At 39.2% G+C, this 24,785-nt stretch overlaps 2 protein-coding genes across 4 annotated transcripts in view; both read left to right on the forward strand.

Moving 5' to 3' along the window:
• MIGA1 (mitoguardin 1) overlaps positions 1-24,785 on the forward strand; it is a 106,433-nt gene that overhangs the window by 74,130 nt on the left and 7,518 nt on the right. For all 3 annotated transcript variants that reach the window (XM_030324309.2, XM_030324310.1, XM_030324311.1), the window contains 6 exons: positions 15,572-15,690; positions 15,948-16,020; positions 16,711-16,797; positions 19,087-19,185; positions 21,239-21,373; positions 23,276-23,329. In XM_030324309.2, coding sequence (XP_030180169.1) covers positions 15,572-15,690; positions 15,948-16,020; positions 16,711-16,797; positions 19,087-19,185; positions 21,239-21,373; positions 23,276-23,329 — 567 coding nt within the window. The remainder of the gene's footprint in view (positions 1-15,571; positions 15,691-15,947; positions 16,021-16,710; positions 16,798-19,086; positions 19,186-21,238; positions 21,374-23,275; positions 23,330-24,785) is intronic.
• LOC115521385 (40S ribosomal protein S11-like) lies at positions 3,393-10,333 on the forward strand. Its single transcript, XM_030326579.1, is given in 4 exon segments — positions 3,393-3,511; positions 9,117-9,265; positions 9,268-9,352; positions 9,354-10,333. Coding segments are annotated over 4 exon segments (630 nt in total). The 3' UTR covers positions 9,631-10,333.

Here is a 24,785-nt window from a genome sequence, read left to right on the forward strand (position 1 = left end):
TATATTCTTTTATTTTGTGAGTCCCTTGACTGATTTTTATAGACATATTTATTTGTACTGCTTTTGTGCTCCCTACTTTTCTTACTCCTGCATATGGTCTTTCCACTTAAAGAGCCCCCTTTAATATTTCTTGTAGGGCTGGTTAGTAGTCATGAATTCCTTTTAACTTTTGTTTTTCTAGGAAACTCTTTATTTCTCCTTCTATTCTGAATGATAGCCTTGCTGGGTCGAGTATTCTTGGTTGCAGAGCTTTTTTTTTTTTTTTTCTTTCAGCGCTTTGAATATATCATGGTTCTCCCTCTAGCCTGCAAAGTTTCTGGCACAAAAAATCAGCTGATAGCCATTTGGGGTTTCCCTTGTATGTAACTATTTTATTTTCTCTTGCTGCTTTAAAAATTCTCTCTTTATCTCTACTTTTTGCCATTTTAATTACTATGTGTCTTGATGTGGGCCTCCTTAGGTTGATCTTGGGTTGGGGGCTCTCTGTGCCTCTTGGATCTGTCTGCTTCCTTCCCCAGATTCAGGAATTTTCAGCTATTATTTCTTCAAATATATTTGCTGCCCTTTCCCCCCACCCCTTCTCCTTCTGGGATCCTTACAATGTGAATGTTATTACGCTTGATGGTGTTGCTGAGTTCCTTTAGTCTGTTTTCATTTATTATTGTTGTTTTTCCTCTCTCCTGTTCAGCTTGATGGCTTTCCATCATTCTGTCTTCCAGGTCACTGATTTGTTCTTCTGCTTCCTGTAATCCTGTATTGATTCCATCTAATGTTTTTTGGGGGAAGGGGAGAGAGAGAGAGAGACCATGTGCATGTGAGCGGAAGAGGGAGAGAGAATCTCAAACAGGCTCCTCACCCAGTGGGGAGCCCAGTGTGAGGCTTGATCTCATGACTGTGAGATCATGACCTGAGCTGAAATCAAGAATTGGACGCCCAACTGACTGAGCCACTCAGGCGCCCCCATCTAGTATATTTTTAATTTCAGTTATGGAGTTCTTCATCTCTGATTGATTCTTTTTTATGTTTTCTATTTGTTTTTTGAGGGTCTCAGTGAGGTCTTCCACTCTCTCTCAAGTCCAGTGAGTGTCTTTATGGCTATTACTTTAAATTCTTTATCAGGCATATTACTTATCTCTATTTTATTTAGCTCACTTACTGTGATTTTGTCCTGTTCTTTCATTTGGTACATATTCCTCTGTGTCTTCATTTTGTCTAATTCTCTGTGTCTAGTTTTATGTATAAGTCAGCTCTATCTTCTGAGTAGTGGGCCTATTTTGTATGGAACCACAAAAGACCCTGAATAGCCAAAGTAATATTGAAGAAGAAAACCAAAGAGGGAGGCATCACAATCCCAGACTCAGCCTCTACTACAAAGCAGACACGTATTGGCACAAAAACAGACACGTAGACCAATGGCATAGACTAGAGAATCCAGAATTGGACCCACAAATGTATGGCCAACTAATCTTTGACAAAGCAGGAAAGAGCATCCAATGGAAAAAAGACAGTCTCTTTAGCAAATGGTGCTAGGAGAACTGGATAGCAACATGCTATGAATGAAACTAGGCCACCTTCTTACACCATACACAAAAATAAACTCAGAATGGATGAAAGACCTAAATGTGAGATAGGAAACTATCAAAACCCTAGAGGAGAAAGCAGGCAACAACCTCTTTGACCTCAGCCGCAGCAATTTCTTACTTGACACATCTCCAAAGGCAAGGGAATTAAAAGCAAAAATGAACTATTAGTACCTCATCAAGATAAAAAGCTTCTGCACTGCAAAGGAAACAGTCAACAAAACTAAAAGGCAACGGATGGAATGGGAAAATGACATTTGCAAATGACATATCAGATAAAGGGCTAGTATCCAAAATCTATAAAGAATTTACCAAACTCCACACCTGAAAAACAAATAATCCAGTGAAGAAATGGGCAGAAGACATGAATAGATACTTTTCCAAAGAAGACATCCAGATGGCCAACAGACACATGAAACGATGCTCAACGTCATTCCTCATCAGGGAAATACAAATCAAAAGCACACTGATATACCACCTCACACTGGTCAGAGTGGCTAAAATGAACAAATCAGGAGACTATAGGTGCTGATGAGGATGTGGAGAAATGGGAACCCTCTTGCACTGTTGGTGGGAATGCAGACTGGTGCAACCATTCTGGAAAACAGTATGGAGGTGCTTCAAAAAATTAAAAATAGAACTACCCTATGACCCAGCAATAGTACTACTAGGAATTTACCCAAGGGATACAGGAGTGCTGATTATAGGGGCACATGTACTCCAACATTTGTAGCAGTGCTTTCAACAATAGCCAAATTATGGAAAGAGCCTAAATGTCCATCAAATGATGAATGGATAAAGAAGACGTGGTTTATATATACAATGGAATACTACTTGGCAATGAGAAAGAATGAAATCATGCCATTTGCAGCAACGTGGGTGGAACTGGAAGATACTATGCTGAGTGAAATAAGTCAGTCAGAGAAGGACAGATACCATATTTTTCACTCATATGTGGATCTTGAGAAACTTAACAGAAGACCATGGGGGAAGTGACAGGGAAAAAAAATAGTTACAAACAGAGAGGGAAGGAGGCACACCACAAGAGACTCTTAAATACAGAGAACAAACTGAGGGTGGATGGCGGGGGCAGGGGGAGAGGGGAAATGGGTGATGGGCATTGAGGAGGGCACTTGTTGGGATGAGCACTGAGTGTTGTATGTAAGCCAATTTGACAATAAATTATATTTAAAAAAAAAGAAACTGAAAAACAACAACAACGACAAAGTAGTGGGCTTATGAAGAAGAGGTTCTGTAGTGCCCTGTAATGCAGTGTTCCCTGTTGACCAGAACCTGGTGCTTCAGGAGTGTCTCCTATGTGTATTGCTAGTGCTCTGCTCTTGTGGGTAAGCCTCTGTTGCCTTCAGTCCAGTTGTCTGATGTGGCTGTCTTTGCCTGTTATGGGCAGGGTTTGGTCCCTAAGTTGTTAGTGGGCCAGTCTGGGGCCTTGGGCTTGAGTTGGGTCAGACCAGGCGTTTGCCAGAGATACAGTAGCACTGAACTGCAGGGCACTTTCCCTGTGTTGTCCCCTGAGAAGCTTTCACTATTGGGCAGGTCCTGTAGTCAGACCTGATGTCTGTCCCCATCCCATGCTGGAGCCACATTCAGACTGTTACATGTGCTTTTTCCCCCCCTTCTCCTGGAGCTAGAGTCACTTTAGAGTGGTGCTGGCCCCTGTCAAGGCTGCTTGCAGACTGCCAGGCTCATGGCATCACTTTGGATGGACTCCATTCAGGTGCATATTGGAGGGGATAGGACCCAGGAGAACACAGGGTCAGAGTGGTGTGTTAGCAAGGTTTGTGCAGGTCTGCTATGAGAAGAGACTTGGAGGAAGACCTTGTTGGAGAGGACGTGTCTGCAGGAGAATGCCAGGGCAGGGTACACTGTTCACAAGTTATTGTGGAATATTGGTGCTTCACTGGTTACTGCAGGTGTCCATGTGTCTAGGCTGGGTGGTGGGAAAGGGGAATTGTGCCTGCCAGCTCCTTTGTTTCTTGAGAATTCTCCCAAAGACCGCTGCCCCTCCAGCACATGCTCTGAGATTAGTAAACAAATCTCCCTCCCGGATACTCCAGGCATTTTTCAAAGTGCTGCTTCTATGCAGTATCTCAGTGGGCTGTTTATTGTGCTGTCTCTTTAAGGGTGAGGACTCAGTTTGCTGTTTCCTTCTGGCTCATATAGACCCAAGTTGCAGGTGTTAAGCTCTGCCAATAGTAAGAACTTGTGAAATGTGGACCAAAGCCACTGGTTGTTTTACTCTGAGGGTTTAGGTGGCTTGGGTGTTGGGTGTGAGGATCTTTTTCTCTCCCTTGTCCATGTTGGTGGTATCCCTGCATCTCATGAACAGTCCTGTGAGTCCATTTAGCTCCTGACTGCTTCTCTACCCCTCCTACCCATTTTGATGTGGCCTTGTCTCTACATTTAGCTGCAGAGAGTTTGTTTTGCCAGTCTTCAGTCATTTTTTGGGTTATTTACACTGATGTGGGTATTATCTAGTTGTATCCCTGGGATGAAGTAAGCATAGGATCTTCTTACCCTGCCATGTTCCTCTTAATTTTTCTTTCTGATTGATTGCTGTGAGTGTACAGAAATGCAACTAATTTTCATATCTTGCCTTTGTATCCTGCAACTTTATCAAATTTGTTTATTAGTTCTGGGGCGCCTGGGTGGCTCAGTCGGTTGAGCGTCCAACTTTGGCTCAGGTCATGATCTCACAGCTCGTGAGTTCGAGCCCCGCGTCGGGCTCTGTGCTGACAGCTCGGAGCCTGGAGCCTGCTTCGGATTCTGTGCCTCCCTCTCTCTCTGCCCCAACCCTCAAAAATAAATAAACATTAAAATTTTTTTTTTCAATTAAAAAATTGTTTATTAGTTCTAACAGTTTTTGGTAATCTTTTAAGATTTTCTATTTTATTTAAGTTTTTTTTTAAACGTTTATTTTTTTAAATTTTTTTTTTAACATTTCATTTTTGAAAGGCAGAGAGACAGAGTGCAAATGGGAGAGGGGCAGAGAGAGAGGGAGACACAGAAACAGAAGCAGGCTCCAGGCTCCGAGCTGTCAGCACAGAGCCCGACGCGGGGCTCAAACTCACGGACCACGAGATCATGACCTGAGCCGAAGTCGGCCGCCCAACCGACTGAGCCACCCAGGCGCCCCTTAAACATTTATTTTTGAGAGAGAGAGAGAGATTGAGAGCAAGCAGGGGAGGGGCAGAGAGAGAGAGGGGGACAACATGCTGACAGCAGAGAGCCCAACGCAGGGCTCAAACTCACAAACCATGAGATCATGACCTGAGCTAAAGTTGGACGCTTAACTGACTGGGGCACCCAGGTAGGTGCCCCTAAGATTTTCTATATATAGGATTATATCATGTGCATACAGAGACAGTTTTACTTTTTTCTTTCCAATTTGGATGCCTTTTCTTTCTTTTTCTTGCCTGATTGCTCTGGCTCAAACTTCAGTGCTATGTTAAATAGGAGTGGTGAGACTGGGCACCCTTGTCTTGGTCTTAGAGGAAAAGCTTTCAGTCTTTTACTGGTTTGTTTTGTTTTTTTTTTTTAAGACATTTTCTTTTTTCTTTTTAAGGTTATTTATTTTGAGAGAGAGAGAGAGACAGAGCAGAGCACATGAGGAGGGGAGGGGCACAGAAAGAGGGAGAGAGTGAGAAAGAGAGAATCCCAAGCAGGCTTCAGACTGCCAGCGCAGAGCCCAACATGGGGCTCAAACCCACAAACAGTGAGATCATGATCTGAGCCGATGTCAAGAACTGGATGCTTAACTGACTGAGCCACCCAGGTGCCCCCAGTCTTTTACTATTGAGTATGATATTTACTATGGCTTGTCATATATGACTTTTATTGTGTTGAGGTATATTTTTCCTGTACCAAATTTGTTGAGATTTTTTATCATAAAAGGATGTTCTTTTTTGTCAACTACTTTTTATCTTTCTGTTCTGTAGATGCTTATGTCCTAGATGATTTATAAGAATTGTTAGTCACTTTGCATTTTTCTGTTGTGAGGAATGATATACCTAATTGCTCCAAAGTTTCTTCATAATATGCAACTTTAAAAAATATTATTTTGCCAAGTGTTCATTATACTTACTTAGTTGTTTAATTTACAAAGGTTTGATAAAAAGAATCCTTATGTAGGGGCTCCTGGGTGACTCAGTCACTTAAGTGTCCAACTTTGGCTCAGGTCATGATCTCACGGTTCATGGGTTCGAGCCCTGTGTCGGGCTCTGTGCTGACAGCTCAGAGCCTAGAGCCTGCTTCAGATTCTGTGTCTCCTTCTCTCTCTGCCCCTCCCTGCTCATGCCCTGTCACTCACTCACTCTCACTCTCTCTCTCTCTCTCTGAAAAATAAATAAATATTAAAAAAAAAAAACCTTATGGAAAACAAAATACATGAATACCACAAGAAGGGCTCAACATTTGAGAAACATCCTAGGAATGTTTCTAGGGCATACATGTATGATCTTGGAATGTAAATGTTCCAAGATAAGTTCTTTTCTAAGAAATGCTTGTTAAATTATTTTTAATTGCATGTACTATATGCCAGATACTTAAATTAGGGAAAACCATTTTAATGAAGAAAGTTACTAAGAAAATCTGAACTCCTTGGGAAGTAGACAGTTTGTGAAGAATTGAAAGATTTATTCAGAATTACCAGGAAGATTTCTTGCCTATTTAGATTAAAGAAATCCTGGCATAGACTTTTCTCTAAGCTAGGTCAGTCATTTGTGAAAGTGATTAACAAGATTTTCCTATATAAGCTTTGCCAAACATTGGTTTGGAACTACAGCCTGTTTTCTCTGAAAAGTCCTTTTTTAATAATAGATTTACTGAGAATAACTCACATACTATAAAATTTTTTAAAGTGTACAGTTCAGTGGATTTTAGTATATTCACAGTTGTGCTACCAGTAACACTTTCTACTTCCAGAACATTTTTATCACCCCAAAAAGAAACCTCCACCTATTAGTAATCACTTCCTGTTCTCTCCTAACCCCCCACCCTTGGCAAGTACTAATCTACCTCTGCTCTGTGGATTTGCCTATTCTGGACATTTCATATAAATAAAATCATGCAATATGTGACCTTTTGTTTTTGATGTTCTTTCACTTGGCATAATGGTTTCAAGTTCTGAAAAGTTTTTTTAATGTTAGTATACCACTGCATTGAGTGCTCCTAGCTCTCCCATCTGTTAAAGAGATTGTCATTAATAGGTAGAAACTAATACTGCAAAGAGTAATTTTTAGCTGTGGATTCAGTTTTTCTTAGAATTAACACTCTGCAGCATGTGTTTGTATTTAATTTATAAATTATAGGGTGCTCTTTAAGGGGAAAATTTTATTTCTTATAATCCAGATACTTCTACTCATATGCTAAATGGAAGCTTGGAAAGTTTTTTAATACCCACCTCTCTGACTTGATAGCACTTATTGATAGCAGTCCAAAATAATGCACTAATTATACAAAATGATAAGGATAAATATTTAGAATAATCATAATCTGAAAAGGGAAAGCTGTATCTGCCATTTAAAATTTCTATTTTTTTTAAATAAAGTTTTCTTATTTTGAGAGAGAGCTAGAGAGAGGAAAGAGCGGGGAAGGGGCAAAGAGCGGGAGAGAGAGAGAGAGAGAAAATCCCAAGCACGGAGCCCAACACGGGGCTCGAACCCACAAACCGTGAGATAATGACCTGAGCTGAAACCAAGAGCCAGACTCTTAACTGACTGAGACACCTAAGCGCCCCTAAAATTTCTGTTTCTTGAATTATTTTCCTTTCTCTGGGGTCAATTTTGTCTGTCGTGGGCTTTCATTCTTGTGCTGATGATTTTCTTCTCGAATTTGAAAGCTTAATTGGTGACGGAATTGATGTTCTTAGATTGTGTAGGTTTACAGTGCTTTATAATGTTTGTCTCTCCTATGAACAGGAAGACTAACGAGACTTCTTTGAGGTGTGTTGATTGGCAAGCTTTTCTTTACCCAGACAGATCAGATCATTTTTAAAGGGAAATGTTATCTGGTTGAAAATTTGTTTTTCTATAAGCTGTCCTCCTATTCAGTGATGAAGGGGAGAGCAGGAATTACAATGATATGTGGGATTACGATACTTGTTAGTACACAGACTTTCATTTAACCTGCCATTTTTAATCCCTTTTTAAATCCTGTCTCATACCTGCCTTGCTTCAAGCCTGGTGCTCTTTTGAGCCTCTGCTTAGCAAATGTCTCTCCCTTGATTATGTCTTCTCTTAAATGTATTCTGGACTATGGGTTCCTCGTCATTTTTCATCTGTCCACACACTTCCATTTGCTTTTCAGTTTTTGGAAATCTGTGTCTTTCTTTTTTGTTAGTATTGTTCCCACCATTATGTATATTAGTTATATGTTGCTGTGTAATAAATTACCTAAAACTTATTGTCTTAAAACAACAATAAGATTCAGGTGTGGAGTTGGGGCTGGGGCCAAAGCTGGGAAGACCCCCAGGCCTCAGGGGCAAGTCCTGGATAGCGGGACTCCACCCCAATTTGAGGTTTAATTCTGGGTATCCTTGATTTTTTGGGGATTAAGTTGGGCAGAGGGCATATGTCTTTGCCTTAGTCTAGTAATTAGAGCCTTCTAAATCCTGGGGGCTCCATTCTTGGGCTCTAATGGAGGCTCAAGTATTTGGGAAATTATTTTTTCTTTCTTTCTTTCTTTCTTTCTTTCTTTCTTTCTTTCTTTCTTTCTTATTTTTATATTAAAATTTTTTTAATGTTTATTTATTTTTGAGAGAAAGAGAGAGAGAATGCAAGCAGGGGAGGGACAGAGAGAGAGGGAGACACAGAATCTGAAGCAGGTTCCAGGCTCTGAGCTGTCAGCACAGAGCCAGATACAGGGCTTGAACTTATGAACCAGGAGATAATGATCTGAGCTGAAGTCAGACGTTTAACTGACTGAGCCACCCAGGTGCCCCCTTTTTTATATTAAAATTTTTTTTAATATTAAAAAATTTTTAATATTTAGAGAGAGAGAGAGAGAGAAACAGAGTGTAAACAGGGGAAGGGCAGAGAGGGAGACATAGCATCTGAAGCAGGCTCCAGGCTCCAAGCTGTCAGTACAGAGCCAGACATAGGATTCAAAGTCATGAACTGTGAGATCACAAACTGAGCTGAAGTTGGATGCTTAACCAACTGAGCCACCCAGGCACTCTGGGAGTTATTTTCTTTCTTTTTTGTTTTTTAATTTTTTTTTAATGTTTATTTTTGAGAGAGACAGAGACAGAGACAGACTGTGAGCAGGGGAGGGACCCAGAGAGAGGGAGACACAGAATCTATAGCAGGCTCCATACTCTGAGCTGTCAGCACAGAGCCCAATGCAGGGCTCAAACTCACAAACCGCGTGAGATCATGACCTGAGTCGAAGTCGGATGCTTAACCCACTGAGCCACCCGGGTGCCCTCTGGGAATTATTTTCTTAAAATTCAAGTTTTATGGGATGGTTTGTTAGAAGTCTTAGGCCTTAGGGTTAGTCCTGTGAGAATTGAGTCCTAAGGGCCAGTCCAAGGAACCCTTTGTTTTGGTATTTAATTCTGACCCTGCATATATTAGATAAGGAGTATCTTCTGGGCTTACCAGCCTACCAAAAGCAGCTGACCATCTCTCAAAATAAGAGAGTCCTGCTTGGAAAAATCAGCAAGGAGAAGAATACTACAAGAACATTGGTCTGGGCTTCAAGATGGCCAGGGAGGCCACTGAGGGCATCTACATTAACAAGAAATGCCCTTTATTGGTCAAAGGGAGAGATCCTATTTGGTATAGTGACCAAGATGAAGATGCAGGGGACTGTTGTCACCTGCCAAGACTACCTTCACTATGTCCAAAAGTACAACTGCATTGAGAAGTGCCCTAAGAATATGTCTGTGTCCCTGTCCTTCTGCTTTGGAGACATTGAGATCAGTGACACAGTCACAGTGGGCAAGTGTTGGCCCTTGAGCAAGACCATGTGCTGTGATGTGCTTGAAGTCAGCAAAGCCACAGACACCAGGAAGCAGTTCCAGAAGTTGTGAGACTAGACACCTGTCCACTCCCCCAAATGAAGTATTTTCCCATTCAAAAACAACAATAAACATTTACCATTTCATCAATTTGGAGGGCCAAAAATTTGGAAGTGGCTTATCTAGATGGTCTGGCTTGAGGTCTTTTGTGAAGTTGTGATCAGGTATATTGGCTGGGGCTATAGTCATCTGAAGGTTTGACTGAGGCTAGAGAATCTGCTTCCAAGATAGCTCACTTTCTGCATGTTGGTGCTACCTGTTGTTAGAAGTCCTAAGTTGCTTACTTAAGACTTCTCTACAGAACTGCTTAAGTGTCATCACATTTGGGACCTGACTTCCTCCAGAAGAAGTGACCCAAGAGAGAATGAGATGAAAGCAGTGATTGTTATGATCTAGCCTCAGAATTCACAGTCACCATTTCTATAGTATGCTGTTAATTACACAGGTTGGCCCTATTCAGTGTGAAATGAGGTATGAGTACCAGAAAGAGAGAGTCATTGAGGGCTATTTTGGAGGGTGGTTATTGTGGGTGTATTTCCCTTTTAATTTCTTTTGTGAGATAAGGAGAAACAGCCTGCTTTCTTTAACTCTAAGTCCTATTTGTAATTTTAGGTCGTTGGTTTGAAAGGAAAATGTAAGCATATTAAAAAAAATAGTCCATATTAAAATGGAACTTAGCCTATTTCATGACCCAGCTTATATAGTTTTAGGACTTTGGACATTTCTTTCATGGGTGTTCAGAGCCTTAAAAAATATTAAGGCTTTTAAAAATATTACTTCACATTCAGCAAAGTCATTGCTTGCTAAGGAAGACCCATCCAACACATGGAGAACAAAAGAGAAGTAATTTAGGATGTTGGAAATCTGCAGCTAATGAAGCATTGGTTGCTTCATTTGTGGGTTTTGTCTGTTTTGTCTGTTTTTATTGTTGCTGCTGTTATTGACTTATTTGATTTCTTATATGGTAATTTTTATAGTACTTGTGAACTATGGGAGATAACTAATGAGGCAGGATGGTACTTTGGTATAAATGAATATAATATTACTTTTCTTTTAAAAAATATTAAAATGAGTTTTTGAAATGTGCCCTTTGGGGGAAGAATAATTTAGAAATAAAGGACATTTCAAATTTTGGCTAGCAAAAAAAAAAAAAAAAAACAACCCAAAAAAACAAAAAACCCAAAACTCTTTTTCATGATAAATTGTACATTTCCACATGATAAATTGTACATTTCCATATGCTGGAATTAAACTGTGTTACTGACCTCTGCTTCAGAAATAACATTTCAGCTATAGTAAAATGTTAATCTTTTTCTGAAACTTAAAAAAAAAAAATTGGAATTTTGTCAAAAAATTCTCCCTATAAGATATATTATAAAATGAGGATTTAGCCATCGTTTTAATAGTTTGCTTTTTGCTCTATGAAATTTAATATTGATACTGTAAATTAATGTCTCTGAGTTGTCATCATGTCTTAAGAAGGATTGATGATACCGTTAGTATCAAATCTTCACTATGATCTATTTTCACAACTGCAAGCTTATCTCAAGAGACTTCTTTAAACAATCACTTTAGCCAAAGCAACAAATAAGCAAGGTAGACCAATAAATCAAGACTTGACTCTGGAATCTGTCATTGTTGGATTTATTCATTTCTTATTGGTATAAATTATTTTATGTAAAAAGTTTAATTGGAATCCTATTTTCCTCCTTAGGATGTTTCTCTGTTGGTAGGTGAACATAGATCCTTATTTTGATAGTGGTACAAAACTTTATTTAATATCTAAAGAATTTCTAAGTTATTTTAAAACCTATTAGGTTTTTTTTTAACCTGAAGAACACATTGCCTTTAGCATAATATGTTTTCCTTAAAATATGAGAGGAAATATTACTTAAAGTAGAGAATATATAATATCAGATATTATTACTTCTGTTTATGTTTTTGTTTTGTTTTTTGCCTCTGGTCTAATAGACATATTTATACTATATTAAATATTGCTGATGCTTATACTTCTTTCCCCTTGGCTTTTTGGATAAGGCTGATAAGAGTATAGTTTGATATTTAAGAGTATAAGCAAGCTTTGGAATTAATGCTGGGTTTAAATTCTACCATTTGGTTGTGGGACTTGGGCAAGTTCCTGCTAACGTAAGTCTATCTCTGTTTCTTTATCTGTAAGATGTGGATAATAATAGTACCTAGCTTATGAGTTGTAAAGATTAAATGAGATTATCAACACATTTAGCATAGCCCCGGGTGCATATGAAGTGCCAAAACTACAGTGTTGAGAAATACATCTAGAAAAATAGACTGAAAACCTCTGAAAATCTCCTCCACAAAAGCAATGAAAACACTGGCAAGAATTGTCAAAATCAAAATTTTAATAACTGAAAATTAATGAAAGACTTACAGAAATTCAAGGGGCATTTATTCAAGAAAAATGACTCCATAAGAACAGTGAACTTAAGGATTTTTAGTTTGATCTATTCACATCCCCCTCTCCTCCATAGTCTTGAAAACTAGCAATCTCACAACTGTGGAAATTGCAGAAAACCAGGGGCCTGGCAACCACTAAAAGAAACTTAATGGCTTTGGAGCTTCACAAAATTCTTACTGTTTGACCTGTGTGGCAGCTCTCTGCAAAGTTCCATTCTCAGGACTTTCTTTGATCTGACTTAGAGCTTGCTCTGTAGGAAAGTCCTATCCTATGGCCTTTGTCGAAAACATTCAGTGGCAATTGTTTAACATTAATATACCTGAGGTGGTGTGATACCAGTCAGGGCTAATAAGAGGCTGATCAAAAACTCAAAAGGAAAAATTGGGCAATGAGATTTTAACAGGGGGCTTTGAAAAGTTCCAACATATTCCTGGGAATCTAAAAGGCCACGGGCATGCACAGGACTATGCATATGTCCAGGAAAGACCTAGCAGTCCCTGACCCCTCACCTCTGGCTGACCTTCATGTTCTGTATAAGCAGGGAGTAAAATTTCAGGCAGAAAAAAGAGAAAAAAATGATTAATTGGAATTTATCAAAAGTAAAAACTCTTGTGCTTTAAAGGATACCAACAAGAAAGTGAAAAGAACAGCAGATTGGGAGAAATATTTATAAATCGTGTATCTTATAAAGACACATATCCAGAATATATAATGAATGGTTACAACTCAACCATAAATGGACAAAGGATTGAATAGACATTTCTCTAAAGAATATATACAGAAGTCAGTGAGGAGATGAAAGATGCTTGACACTGTTGGTCATTAGAGAAACTAATAACCACTTCACACCGACTAGAGTGGCTGTAAAAAAATGGACAATAATAATTATTGGGGAGGGTGTGCAAAAGTCTAAATCATTGTGCATCGCTAGTGGGAGTGGAACATGATGTGGTCTCTTTGCAAAACAGTTTGGCAGTTCAAAAAAGTTAAATACAGAGTTACCATCTGACCCCTCCTCTCAGGTATATACTTAAGAGAATTGAAAACATTAAAAACTTTTACACATATGTTCAAATCAGCCTTATTCATGATAGCCAAAAGTGGAAACAACTTAAATGTCTATCATTTGAGGAATGGATTAAAAACAAAAGCAGTATACCTATACAATTCTGCCACAAAAAAGAATGACATAATGATACTGGCTACATCTTAGATGGACCATGAAAACATTATGCTAAGTGAAAGAAATCAAACTCAAAAGGCCACATATTCTTTGACTTCACTTACATGAATTTTCCAAAGTAGGAAACTCCAGAGACGGCAAGTAGATTAGTCTCTAGGGGCTAGAGAGAAGGGGAAATGGGGAATGACTGATAATGGATACAAAGGTTCCTGTTGGGGTGGTAAAAATATTCTGGAACTAGAAAGTAGTGCTAATCGCATAACCCAGTGAATATACTAAAAAAAACTACTGAATTGTACACTGAAAAGGATGAGTTTTTATAGTACGTGAACTATATCTCCATAAAGCTGTTATTAAAAAACAAAACGGAGGGGCGCCTGGGTGGCGCAGTCGGTTAAGCGTCCGACTTCAGCCAGGTCACGATCTCGCGGTCCGTGGGTTCGAGCCCCGCGTCGGGCTCTGGGCTGATGGCTCAGAGCCTGGAGCCTGTTTCCGATTCTGTGTCTCCCTCTCTCTCTGCCCCTCCCCCGTTCATGCTCTGTCTCTCTCTGTCCCAAAAATAAATAAACGTTGAAAAAAAAATTAAAAAAAAAAAAAAAAAAAACGGAAAAAAAAAGAGAGGGGGAGGGGCAGGGGCACCTGAGTGGCTCAGTGCGTTGATTGTCTGACTCTTGGTTTTGGCTCAGGTCATGATCTCACTTGTCTATGAGTTTGACATCGGGCTCTGCACTGACAGTTCGTAATCTGCTTGGGATTCAGTCTCTCCCTCTCTCTGCCCCTCCCTGGCTCTCTCTCACTCTCTCTCTCTCTCAGGGTAAATAAATAAACATTAAAAAACTACAAAACAACAGGGGCTCCTGGGTGGCTCAGTCAGTTAAGCGTCCAACTTTGGCCTAGGTCATGAGTTCGAGCCCCAAATCAGGCTTTGTGCTGACAGCTCAGAGCCTGGAGCCTGCTTCAGATTCTGTGTGTCCCCCTCTCTCTGCCCTTCCCCTGCTTACACTCTGTCTCTGTCTTTCAAAAATAAATAAACGTTGAAAAAAAAATTTTTTTTAACTCAAAACAACAAAATGGGCACCTGGCTGGCTCAGTTGGTAAAGCATGTGACTCTTAGGGGGTGCCTGGATGGCTCAGTTGGTTGAGCGTCTGACTTTGGCTCAGGTCATAATCTCACAGCCCAAGCTTCAAGTTGGGCTGTGTACTGACAGCTCAGAGCCTAGAGCCTGCTTTGGATTCTGTGTCTCCCTCTCTCTGTTCCTCCCCTGCTCACACTCTGTTTCTCTCTTTCTCAAAAATCAATAAACATTTAAAAAATTAAAAAAAAAAAGCATGTGACTCTTGATCTCGGAGTTGTTAGTTTGAGCCCCACGATGGGTATAGAGATTACTTTAAAAAAAAAAAAAAAAAACATTTTTTTTTTTAAAGCAAACATCACCACCAAAACCCCTATAGCATGCCATTTAAATGGATCACTTAGTATTGAAAAATGAAAATCACTCCGAAGGCTTCTTGCTTAGCCGACTATTCTATAGTGTTTGCAGTTGTTATTTTTTAATGAATTGTTAGAAACCTGGAATTTCATTTGTAGAGCTGTTATGCGAGCCAGAGTTGCATGACTAATTTTCAGTTGTACAAAGGTTAGTCAGGCCTAGATATAAGAAAACATTGCTTAGAATCAGCCAAATTGAGATTTCAGTATTTTTGTAGAAAGTTTTACTTCAGTCACAATTGTGAGTTATAATACTTTAGAGCATTCTTTGGATGATAAAATCCTCCCCTCTTTTTTAATGCTTCATCTTCAGCTATTTGTATTGGTGAACTGTAAGATACTGCTTTTCTTTGTATCCTGTGGATTTAAGTTCTTCAATTCAAAGCTTGTTATAAAATTGTACTCGTTTTTAAAACTGAATTTTGCAATTCAGTTGTAAAATCTGTAAAATTCAGTTATAAATAAACATTTTTAAATTTTGTTAATGTTTATTTATTTTTGAGAAAGAGAGAGAGAGAGACAGAGTGTGAGTGGGGGAGGGGCAGAGAGAGAGGGAGACACAGAATCTGAAGCAGGCTCCAGGCTCTGAGCTCTCAGCACAGAGCTTGACGCAGGGCTCAAACCCACCAACTGTGAGATCATGACCTGAGCCAAAGTCGGATGCTTAACCAACTGAGCCACCCAGGCGCCCCCAGTTGTAAAACTTAGCTGTAAAATCTTATTGAATGGTTTTTATGGTTTAATCAAGTTGAGTACATTTTGATGTTAGCAAGATCCTATTTCCTATCTTTTATAAAGTTTTTTACCTTGTCTCAGGGTAATCGGTTGTAACCTGCTGTTTTCTTAGCTTGCAGAACACCGAGAAGCACGGCACACCTACAGTCTGGAGTCTCTTTGCCACTGCCCTTTTTATGAAGAAGCCATGCATTTAGTTGAAGAAGGGAAAATTTACTCGAGAGTGCTTAGGTACCATTTCAATTTTGCTTTTGTTTATGAAAAACATTAAGTTGCCGTTGCTATGTTTGTGTAATATTTATGAAAGATGTTTATAAGAATGGGAGGAAATGTTTTTTAGGCTCAAAAAAAAATTTTTGCATGGCTTGTCAGTATTGAAAAGACATATGTTTTATATTAAAGTCTGGAGGTTAAGCCTTGAGTCCAAATTTGTAGTGGGCTTGATCTTGAATGCAGCTTAACAGTTGTCTTTCCTGTTTATTACATAGAACTGAAATGTTGGAGTGCCTAGGAGACAGTGATTTTCTTGCCAAACTTCACTGTATTCGACAGGCTTTTCAGGTATTTTTTTTTTTTTTAAACATTAAGTGACTTCACCTAGCCACTCATCCTCACCCTCATGCTATAGAGTCCAGCTGTATATAAACAGAACAGCTCTTTGCTCTTCGTTATCCTTATTTTTAATGGCAAATATAAAATCTCCTAAATTTGTTTTTCCTGGCTGCTATTTCTTTTCATTTGTCTTCATTTATCTTTGTCCTCTGCCATGGTTCCCCAGGTCTACCACACTTTGTCAAACAAGGTATTTTGATACTGGAGATGTGTACAAATGGCTACATAAAATAGAAATCCTTTCTTATTATCAATTAGTGTGTTTTCCAGATTGTCTTTTTATTTGAATCAGTTGTAAAATCATTGATTTCCTAAAATGAAATAAAATCATTTAAGAAAAAAAAGTATCTTTATTTTTCTATGTTTTGGGGGCTATATAACATTTATTTTGGATTTTCTAATATCGAACAGAATTTAAATTCATATTTATTTCCCTTTAATCTTGTTTGATTATAGGCTTCAAGAGCTCTTTTATTTTAGTAAATTACAACGTTCTCTGTGGTCTACCTGCAGAGATAGTGCCGCATCCAATGCATTGACTGTATCAGGGTTGTTTATGCATAGATGTGCTATAGAATCAAATGTCCATTCAGATTAATTATTGGTTCTTTTTTTCTTTGGGGTTCAATGTTTTTTCAGGTAATACTTTCGGAAACAGCCAACAGGATATTCCTTGCTGAGAGTGGAAGGAAAATTTTGTCAGCATTAATTGTGAAAGCACGAAAGGTAAACTTGTTTTGTTGGCAAGTTTTTTTATTGTTCTTGTTTCATTGGAACTGAAGATTACAGTACATTGAATTTTTAATCGAAGAAAAAGTTTTTGCAGATTGTTGCAGAGGTTCACATACTAAAAATAAAGTAATAAAAATAAATTACCAAAGAGCATGATTTCTTCTTGGGTTGATTTAGTTTCTGTGTATGAAGTCTACACTATTTTAATCAAGTTGTCGCTCATAAATTATTCCCAGTTTGCTGAAAGTCTATGAATGTCATGTTGAGAGTCATCATTAGATATACTACAACTACCACTATTATTATTTCTAATACTTTGTCTCTTCCCTCAAATCCTGGTCGGTAAAGTTCTAGGAAATAGAATAGGTCTCAGAAATCTGGGAATACAAATGGAGTTGCCTCTTACTCCTACTCATGGGACTAAATGAGGCAGAGCAATCGCAAGAACTTCATGAAGACTGTAAGGAACCACTTCCCTTTATGCAAGCTGTGTCCACATGTTGAGAAAAAATCAAATAAAACAGGCCTTTCTTGAGCCACTTGGAACACTTGGTTTTCTGACCCAATTCTTTTTTTTTTTTTAATACTTTATTGTCAAGTTAGCTAACATGCAACATATACAGTGTGCTCTTGGCATCAGGAGTACATTCCCATGTTTCATCACTTACATACAACACCCAGTGCTCATCCCAACAAGTATCCTCCTCAATGCCCATCACCCATTTTCCCTGCCCCTCCTGCCTCCCCACCTCCCCACCCCCTTCCACTCTCAGTTTGTTCTCTGTATTTAAAAGTCTCTTATGGTAACTTTTTCTTTCTTTTCCTTCCCCCATAGTCTTCTGTTGAGTTTCTCAGCTTCCACATATGAGTGAAAACATATGATCTCTGTCTTTCTCTGACTGACATATTTCACTTAGCATAATACCCTCCAGTTCCATCCACATTGTTGCAAATGGCAAGATTTCATTCTTTTCTATTGCCAAGTAGTATTCCATTGTATCTATATACCACATCTTCTTTATCCATTCATCAGTTGATGGACATTTGGGTTCTTTCCATAATATGGCTATTGTTGATAGTGCTGCTATAAACATTGGGGCACATGTACCCCATGAATCAGCACTCCTGTATCTTTTGGATAAATTAGTAGTAGTGCTATTGCTGGGTCATAGGTTAATTCTATTTTTAATTTTTTGAGGAACCTCCACACTGTTTTCCAGAGTGGCTGCACCAGTTTGCATTCCCACCAATAATGCAAGAGTAACCCACTTCTTTTGAACCTCAATTACTTCATTTGTATAATAGAATTATATTTATGGTACACCATTCAGAGGGTTCTTATGATGATTAATTAAAAGATAAGTGGAGGGGCACCTGGGTGGCTCAGTCAGTTGAGTGTCCACCTTCAGCTCAGGTCATGATCTCACAATTCATGAGTTTGAGCTCCACATTGGGCTCTGTGCTGACAGCTCTGAGCCTGGGGCCTGCTTCGGATTCTGTGTCTCCCTCTTTCTCTACCCCTCCTCCACTCACACTCGCGTACGCTCTCTCTCCCTCCCCAAAATAAATAAACATTAAAAAAAAATTTTTTTTAAAGTTAAGTGGAGGGGCGCCTGGGTGGCTCAGTCGCTTAAGCGTCCTACTCTTGGTTTCGGCTCAGGTTATGATCTCACTGTTCATGAGTTCGAGCCCCGCGTTGGGCTCTGTGCTGACAGCTCAGAGCCTGGAGCCTGCTTCGGATTCTGTGTCTCCGTCTCTCTCTGCCCCTCCCCTGCTCATGCTCTCTCTCTGTCTCTCAAAAATAAAAAAAAAATTAAATAAATAAAAAGATAAGTGCAAAATAAATATAAGGTGATATTAACTACTTGCAATTCCCAATGTAAATCTTAGGTTGCTTCCTTGGCGTTCCCATGACAGATTAAACCCAGTGATTTCAACTAGACTTTCCCCAAGAGGAGTAGAACCGCATCAAAAGCATCACATAGTATCTACTGTAACCAAGTTTTCGTTTCAAGAACTGACCTAAGTTGGCATACATATTTGATGAGTAAGCAGTTTGCTTATGACATGTTACTAATGTTCTTAGTCTTGGCTCCTGCCAAATGTTGGAACAAAAATGTATTAAACCAAGTGAATATGTCATACCTTGAAAATATATTTTAATTCAGTTACTTAATAGAATAAAGATCTAACAAACATACTTGAAGAGTAACTCATTTACTTTGTAGGCTTGAGCCTTGTTATAAAATTAAGTTTAGGATTAAAATGTGTTTTCTTCTGCAGAATCCAAAGAAGTTTGAAGATGTTTTTGATGAGATGATCTATTTTTTAGAGCAGACTGATCACTGGGATAGTACTGAAATGGAACTTGCTGCTAGAGGAGTAAGTTTCAATTTTTTTATAATATTCATTCCCCTTAGTTATATACATATAATATTTACATTATCTGAGGCCACTGTTTCCTTGTCCTTGTTAAATGACAGTAAAACCAATTATGTGATAGCGGTTATGACAGTCATAAACAATAGCAACCACAGTCTTTATACTTTGGGGCAATAGTTGAAAATGATTGTTTTTTTAAGCTCATCATTCATTCGTTCCTTCTTCCTTCCTTCTTTCCTTCCTTTTTCCTTCCTTCCTTCCTTCCTTCCTTCCTTCCTTCCTTCCTTCCTTCCTTCCTTCCTTCCTTTTTTCCTTCCTTCCTTCATCAATGAGAAGGCCCTAGCAGAATGGTTATGGTGGCCTGTGCAAGGATGATTTTCAGTGGGACAACAGACTGCTTAGGCCAGGGGATTGGCTACTCAGGATCAAACAAATAATTAAATATATTGAGAATAATGGGAGCCAGGTTTCTCACTGTCACAAAAGGAAAGTATAAAAAGCTCGGATTGGAGTTGGAGCTGTCCGTGTGGATTTTAGTTTACCAGATAGATAGACAGCCAGCCAGCCAGCCAGACGGATGGGGAAGTAAATACAAAGGTTTGCATATATATGAGCATACATATAGTTTCTAGTTCTGTTTACTGAGAGGATTTGGGAGCAGCAACACCTCAAAAGAAATTACTCCTAGCACATGGAGCTTGGCTTCTAAGTACTCTTCACTGAAAGGAAGGAGAACTCCTTAGAAAAATGTCTGATAACAGCACTGGGATAGGTCAAGTACATGATGAGCCTGGAACATTTTGTTGTAACAGAAGTTTAAAGAATGAGTTCGCAAGGGGCTGAAAGTCTTTCTAGGCAGAGAAACCCGTCGGTACACGGACAGAGAGACATAATCTTTCTTTTTGTGGTGTTCCCTCACTCGGTGAAGGAATTGGTATCCATGCAGTTGTGCGGGCCAGAACCTGGGACTCCTCCCTCACACCTCCCTGGTCCTTGTGTGCTCTGTCATATTTATGATTAAGTTTGGTCAGTTTTAACCCCTAAATATTTTTGCTTTCTTCAACTTCTCTCTAATCCTGCCAGCGCCATTGTAGCCTGAGCAACTACTCTTTTCCCTGGACTACTTAAGAGTCTTTGCATTCCTGGATCCGCTTACTACCCCTCCCGCCCCCCATCACCTTTTCTCCTCTCCTCTCCATGTTGCTGCCAGTCTTTTAAAAATGCAGATCTGAGCGTCCATCTCCTCTCCACCACTGCCTCTCCAAAAGACTAAATAAAATTCGGATCATTCACATGGACCTAGCACTTCCTTCTTGTCTCCAGCCACTTGCCCCTGTGCTCTTTGCTATAGAGATTGCAGCACACTTTCGGTGATTTTTTTTGACTCCACACCACTGTGTTCCTTTTTACTTTAAATGCTTTGACAGTATTTCCTGTACCTGGGATGCCTTGCTCCCTAAAGAAAGCCCTCTCTGACATCTAGTCTAGATTAGCATCTCCATCATAAGCGCTCATAGTACCTTGTACTTTTTCCTTTACTGGGTTTATCACAGTTTATAATTGTGTATTTGTGGAATTATTAGTTGCTGTCTGTTTTCTCCACTAAATTCTAAGCATGTAATTCGGTTGCTATAGAAGTCTGAGCACCTGGTACAGGTGTGTGGTACAACACAACATGCATGAGCAAATGAAGGAGCAAGAGGCTCACGATGTGCTGGGGAAGATGGGCAGACATCCCAGTAACTAAATAACAAAGTGAGCTGAGCATTGTGAATGCCATAATAAAAGCACGAACAAAGGACTCCTAGAATACAGTGAAGGAGAGGTTAATTTCACCTGATGGGATCTAGGAAGGAACAGCTGTTTTATGTGAATTATAATTTCTGGTGGTGAGTTGTTTTCATATTTGTGTCTCCTCTTCCTCTTTTTTGTCAGAGATATAATCTGATTCAACTAAAACCACCCTGCTGTTACAAAGCATGAAGCCCTGGCTCAGACTTTTTTTCAGTTCTATGTAACAATAATTCGTGTTTTAACTCATAATTTAATGCAGGTGAAAAATCTAAATTTTTATGATGTTGTTCTGGATTTTATCTTAATGGATTCCTTTGAAGATTTAGAAAACCCACCCATATCCATACAGAATGTAGTAAATAATCGCTGGCTAAACTCCTCCTTCAAAGAAACTGTAAGTGGTGGTTTTCCTTTTTCTCAACCATTTCAATTTGATGAAAAATGGTCAGAACCGGGAAGATTAATAGGATTTATTTATATATCTACCTGTAGAATGACTAGTGTGGAAACTGAGCTCATTCTTTGATATTGGGATCAGACATGTATGATACACTGTATCTTCAGATGAAATTGCTCTTTGGCTCTTCTGTCAGTCCCTCTCTTGACCTGGAGGACCCAGTATTTCTTCAGATCTTGAAATAAACTCAGGCTTCAGACTCGTTCAGGCCTAACCAAAAATTGTAACTGAACTGTCTCTATGACCAAACTGAGATATAGCAGTTGTAAACAGACAGTATGTATTTCTTAGAGGAAAATCTGGAGATTCATGTTCTCAAATAATATCAAAAATTAGGGGAGAAAGGGGCGCCTGGCTGGCTCAGCCGGTAGAGCGTGTGACTCTTGATATTGGGGTTGTGAGTTCAATCCCCACATTGGGTGTAGAAATAACTTAAAAATGAAAAATTTGAGGGGCGCCTGGGTGGCGCAGTCGGTTAAGTGTCCGACTTCAGCCAGGTCACGATCTCGCGGTCCGTGAGTTCGAGCCCCGCGTCGGGCTCTGGGCTGATGGCTCAGAGCCTGGAGCCTGTTTCCGATTCTGTGTCTCCCTCTCTCTCTGCCCCTCCCCCGTTCATGCTCTGTCTCTGTCTGTCCCAAAAATAAATAAAAACGTTGAAAAAAAAAAATTTTTTTTAAAAAAATGAAAAATTTGTAAAAATTTTTTAAAAATTAGGGGAGGAAAAGAAATAGGCATATGCAAAAATAAAACAAGTTTAAACTGTATTCTGTACTTTAAATGTTTTTAGTTTCTCTTGTTTTTTTGTATTCAAATCTCTAGCTGACATTGTTTCTTTGTTGTGTTTTAAGTGTGTATCTGGAAGCAGGTGGAATAGATATTCAATGCAATGATGCAATTTGAATGCCTTTTAAGAAATGTCCCAGCTGCCTGTTTTACAATTATTTTGGAAATTCCTGCCACTATATTTTAAAGCATTTTTAATAAATCCACTTTTCCCTTAAAATGTGCTTTAACTATAAAAGGTACATGTTCTCCCATTTCTGTAACTGATTTGGTAAGGTGACCTTGATCAAAGTTGGGCCATGCCAGATTTCTTTAAGATCCACTTGGGTGTTTTAGTCCCTATCATTAAGGTTGTTTTCTTATTTCTTTATTAGAATAAAACTTTTAGCTCCACCCACAGCTATTTCCAGCAGTACTATTCTTTTTTTTTTTTTAATTTTTTAAAAATGTTTATTTCTTTTTGAGAGAGAGAGAGACAGAATGCTAGTGGGTTGGGGCAGAGAGAGTGGAAGGCACTGAATCTGAAGCAGGCTCCAGGCTCTGAGCTGTCAGCACAGAGCCTGATGCAGGGCTCGAACTTACAAGCTATGAGACCATGACCTGAGCCGAAGTCGGACGCTCAACCGACTGAGCCACCCAGGCGCCCTTCTAGCAGTACTGTTCTTGAAGAAAAAAAATTACTTTGTCTTCATTATTACACATAAAACAATTGTTGTATATGTGTATCTGTGTACACATATTTTCATTTTCACTCTTTTCCCATCGGAACAGAATTGAAGAACTCTGAGAGTCGAACTATGGTTACCAAGTTTCTGGTACCAGGGTTTAACCTTTTTCCTTCAGTGTCTTTGCATTTGATTTTAAAGTTTATAAAAACAAAATATCTTTTCATTATTATTTAGAAACAGTAGAAGGAACCTGGACTAGTTATCAGTGGTTAATGCTTTGAACATTTTAGACTTATAACCTATTAATTTCTAATAAAAATCACTCCTAATGCAAAGTTTATATAGTTATAAATTTAAGTCCTGCTTTTTCTCGTCTGCATTTATCTAGGCTGTGGCTTCAAGTTGTTGGTCAGTGCTGAAACAGAAAAGGCAACAGATGAAGGTAAATTTCATTGTGCCTTAGACCTCTTTGTTGAGTGATTTGAGGCTCCTGTCAGTCCTCAAGTGGGGCAGCAGCTCATAAGGACGGCCCCTCAAGCTGGGTGAATGGCTTGCTGGTACTGGGTCGGCCTCTCCTGTTTTGAAGTCCTTCTCCCTCTTGAGGCAGCCATGGGATTTCCACTATGTGGGAAAGAGTTTAGGGTTAGAAATGGCTCAGATAGAATTTTTTAAGTAGTTCTGGGGACCACGTATTTGAATAATTTTTGTTTAAAATAATTGCCGAGGGGCGCCTGGGTGGTGCAGTCGGTTAAGCGTCCGACTTCAGCCAGGTCACGATCTCGCGGTCCGTGAGTTCGAGCCCCGCGTCGGGCTCTGGGCTGATGGCTCGGAGCCTGGAGCCTACTTCCGGTTCTGTGTCTCCCTCTCTCTCTGCCCCTCCCCCGTTCATGCTCTGTTTCTCTCTGTCCCCAAAAAAAAAATAAAATAAAATAAAATAAAATAAAATAATTGCAGAGACCCTGTGTTTTGAACAAGCTTTCCAAATGATGATTATAAACTCAGATGTTTGAGAAACACTGGTTTGGGGCTAGGGAGCTGACTTGTAGACTTGGCCTTAATTCTCTCACCAGATATTATGACCTCGGGCAGTTCCTGACTATCTGCTGAGCTCCAGTTCTCCCTTTTGCAGGATGGAGTTGGTGCCTAGCCCATAGGGTTGCTGTAAAGGTGAAATGAGATAATATCAACCAGCTTCATTTAAACATAAAGAGCAAATACAAAAACGAATTTAATAAATGCTGGTTTCCATAATAATCATGACAACAATAACATATCTAACTTTATTTCTTCTTAGCATAAATCTTGTGCCTTAGTCTAGTCTCCTGCCCATATCCGCAGATACCTATATATCTCACCTCCTGTGGAACTGTTTTCTGTTACTGGAATGCCATGCTCTATCCTCTGTGTTTAATACATCTTGCCTATTGTTGAGTTTAGCTCACATTATTACTTGTATTTCACCCCATGCTAATGTCCTACCTGTCTGAACTCCTAGTATAGTCTATGGGATTTAGAATTTTAATATATGCAGAACCTCTCAGACTGAATGATAACTTGAGTGCATCCCTCATAACTTTTTGGCCTTCACTGGTTAGCTCTGTGTGATTTAGGACAGGTTACTTAACTCCTCCAAAGTATCACTTTCTACATGATTAAAATGATGTTAACACAACCTCCTTTTTCAGAAACTTTCTATTAGATTAAACAGAACCTAGCACATTATCTGGAATATAATGGGTACTCGTTAAATGGTAATTGCTGTTACAATATCTACATTCTTTAAATTGATGTTCAGAAGACATTTTGGAGCCTATAAAATAGAAAATAACCCCTCCAGGAAACAGAATCTTGAAGCACAGTTATCCCCAGTTGATGCTATGTGACAAATTCCCCAGGAT

Source organism: Lynx canadensis, chromosome C1, assembly GCF_007474595.2.
Source record: "Lynx canadensis isolate LIC74 chromosome C1, mLynCan4.pri.v2, whole genome shotgun sequence".
Taxonomy (NCBI): Eukaryota; Metazoa; Chordata; class Mammalia; order Carnivora; family Felidae; genus Lynx; species Lynx canadensis.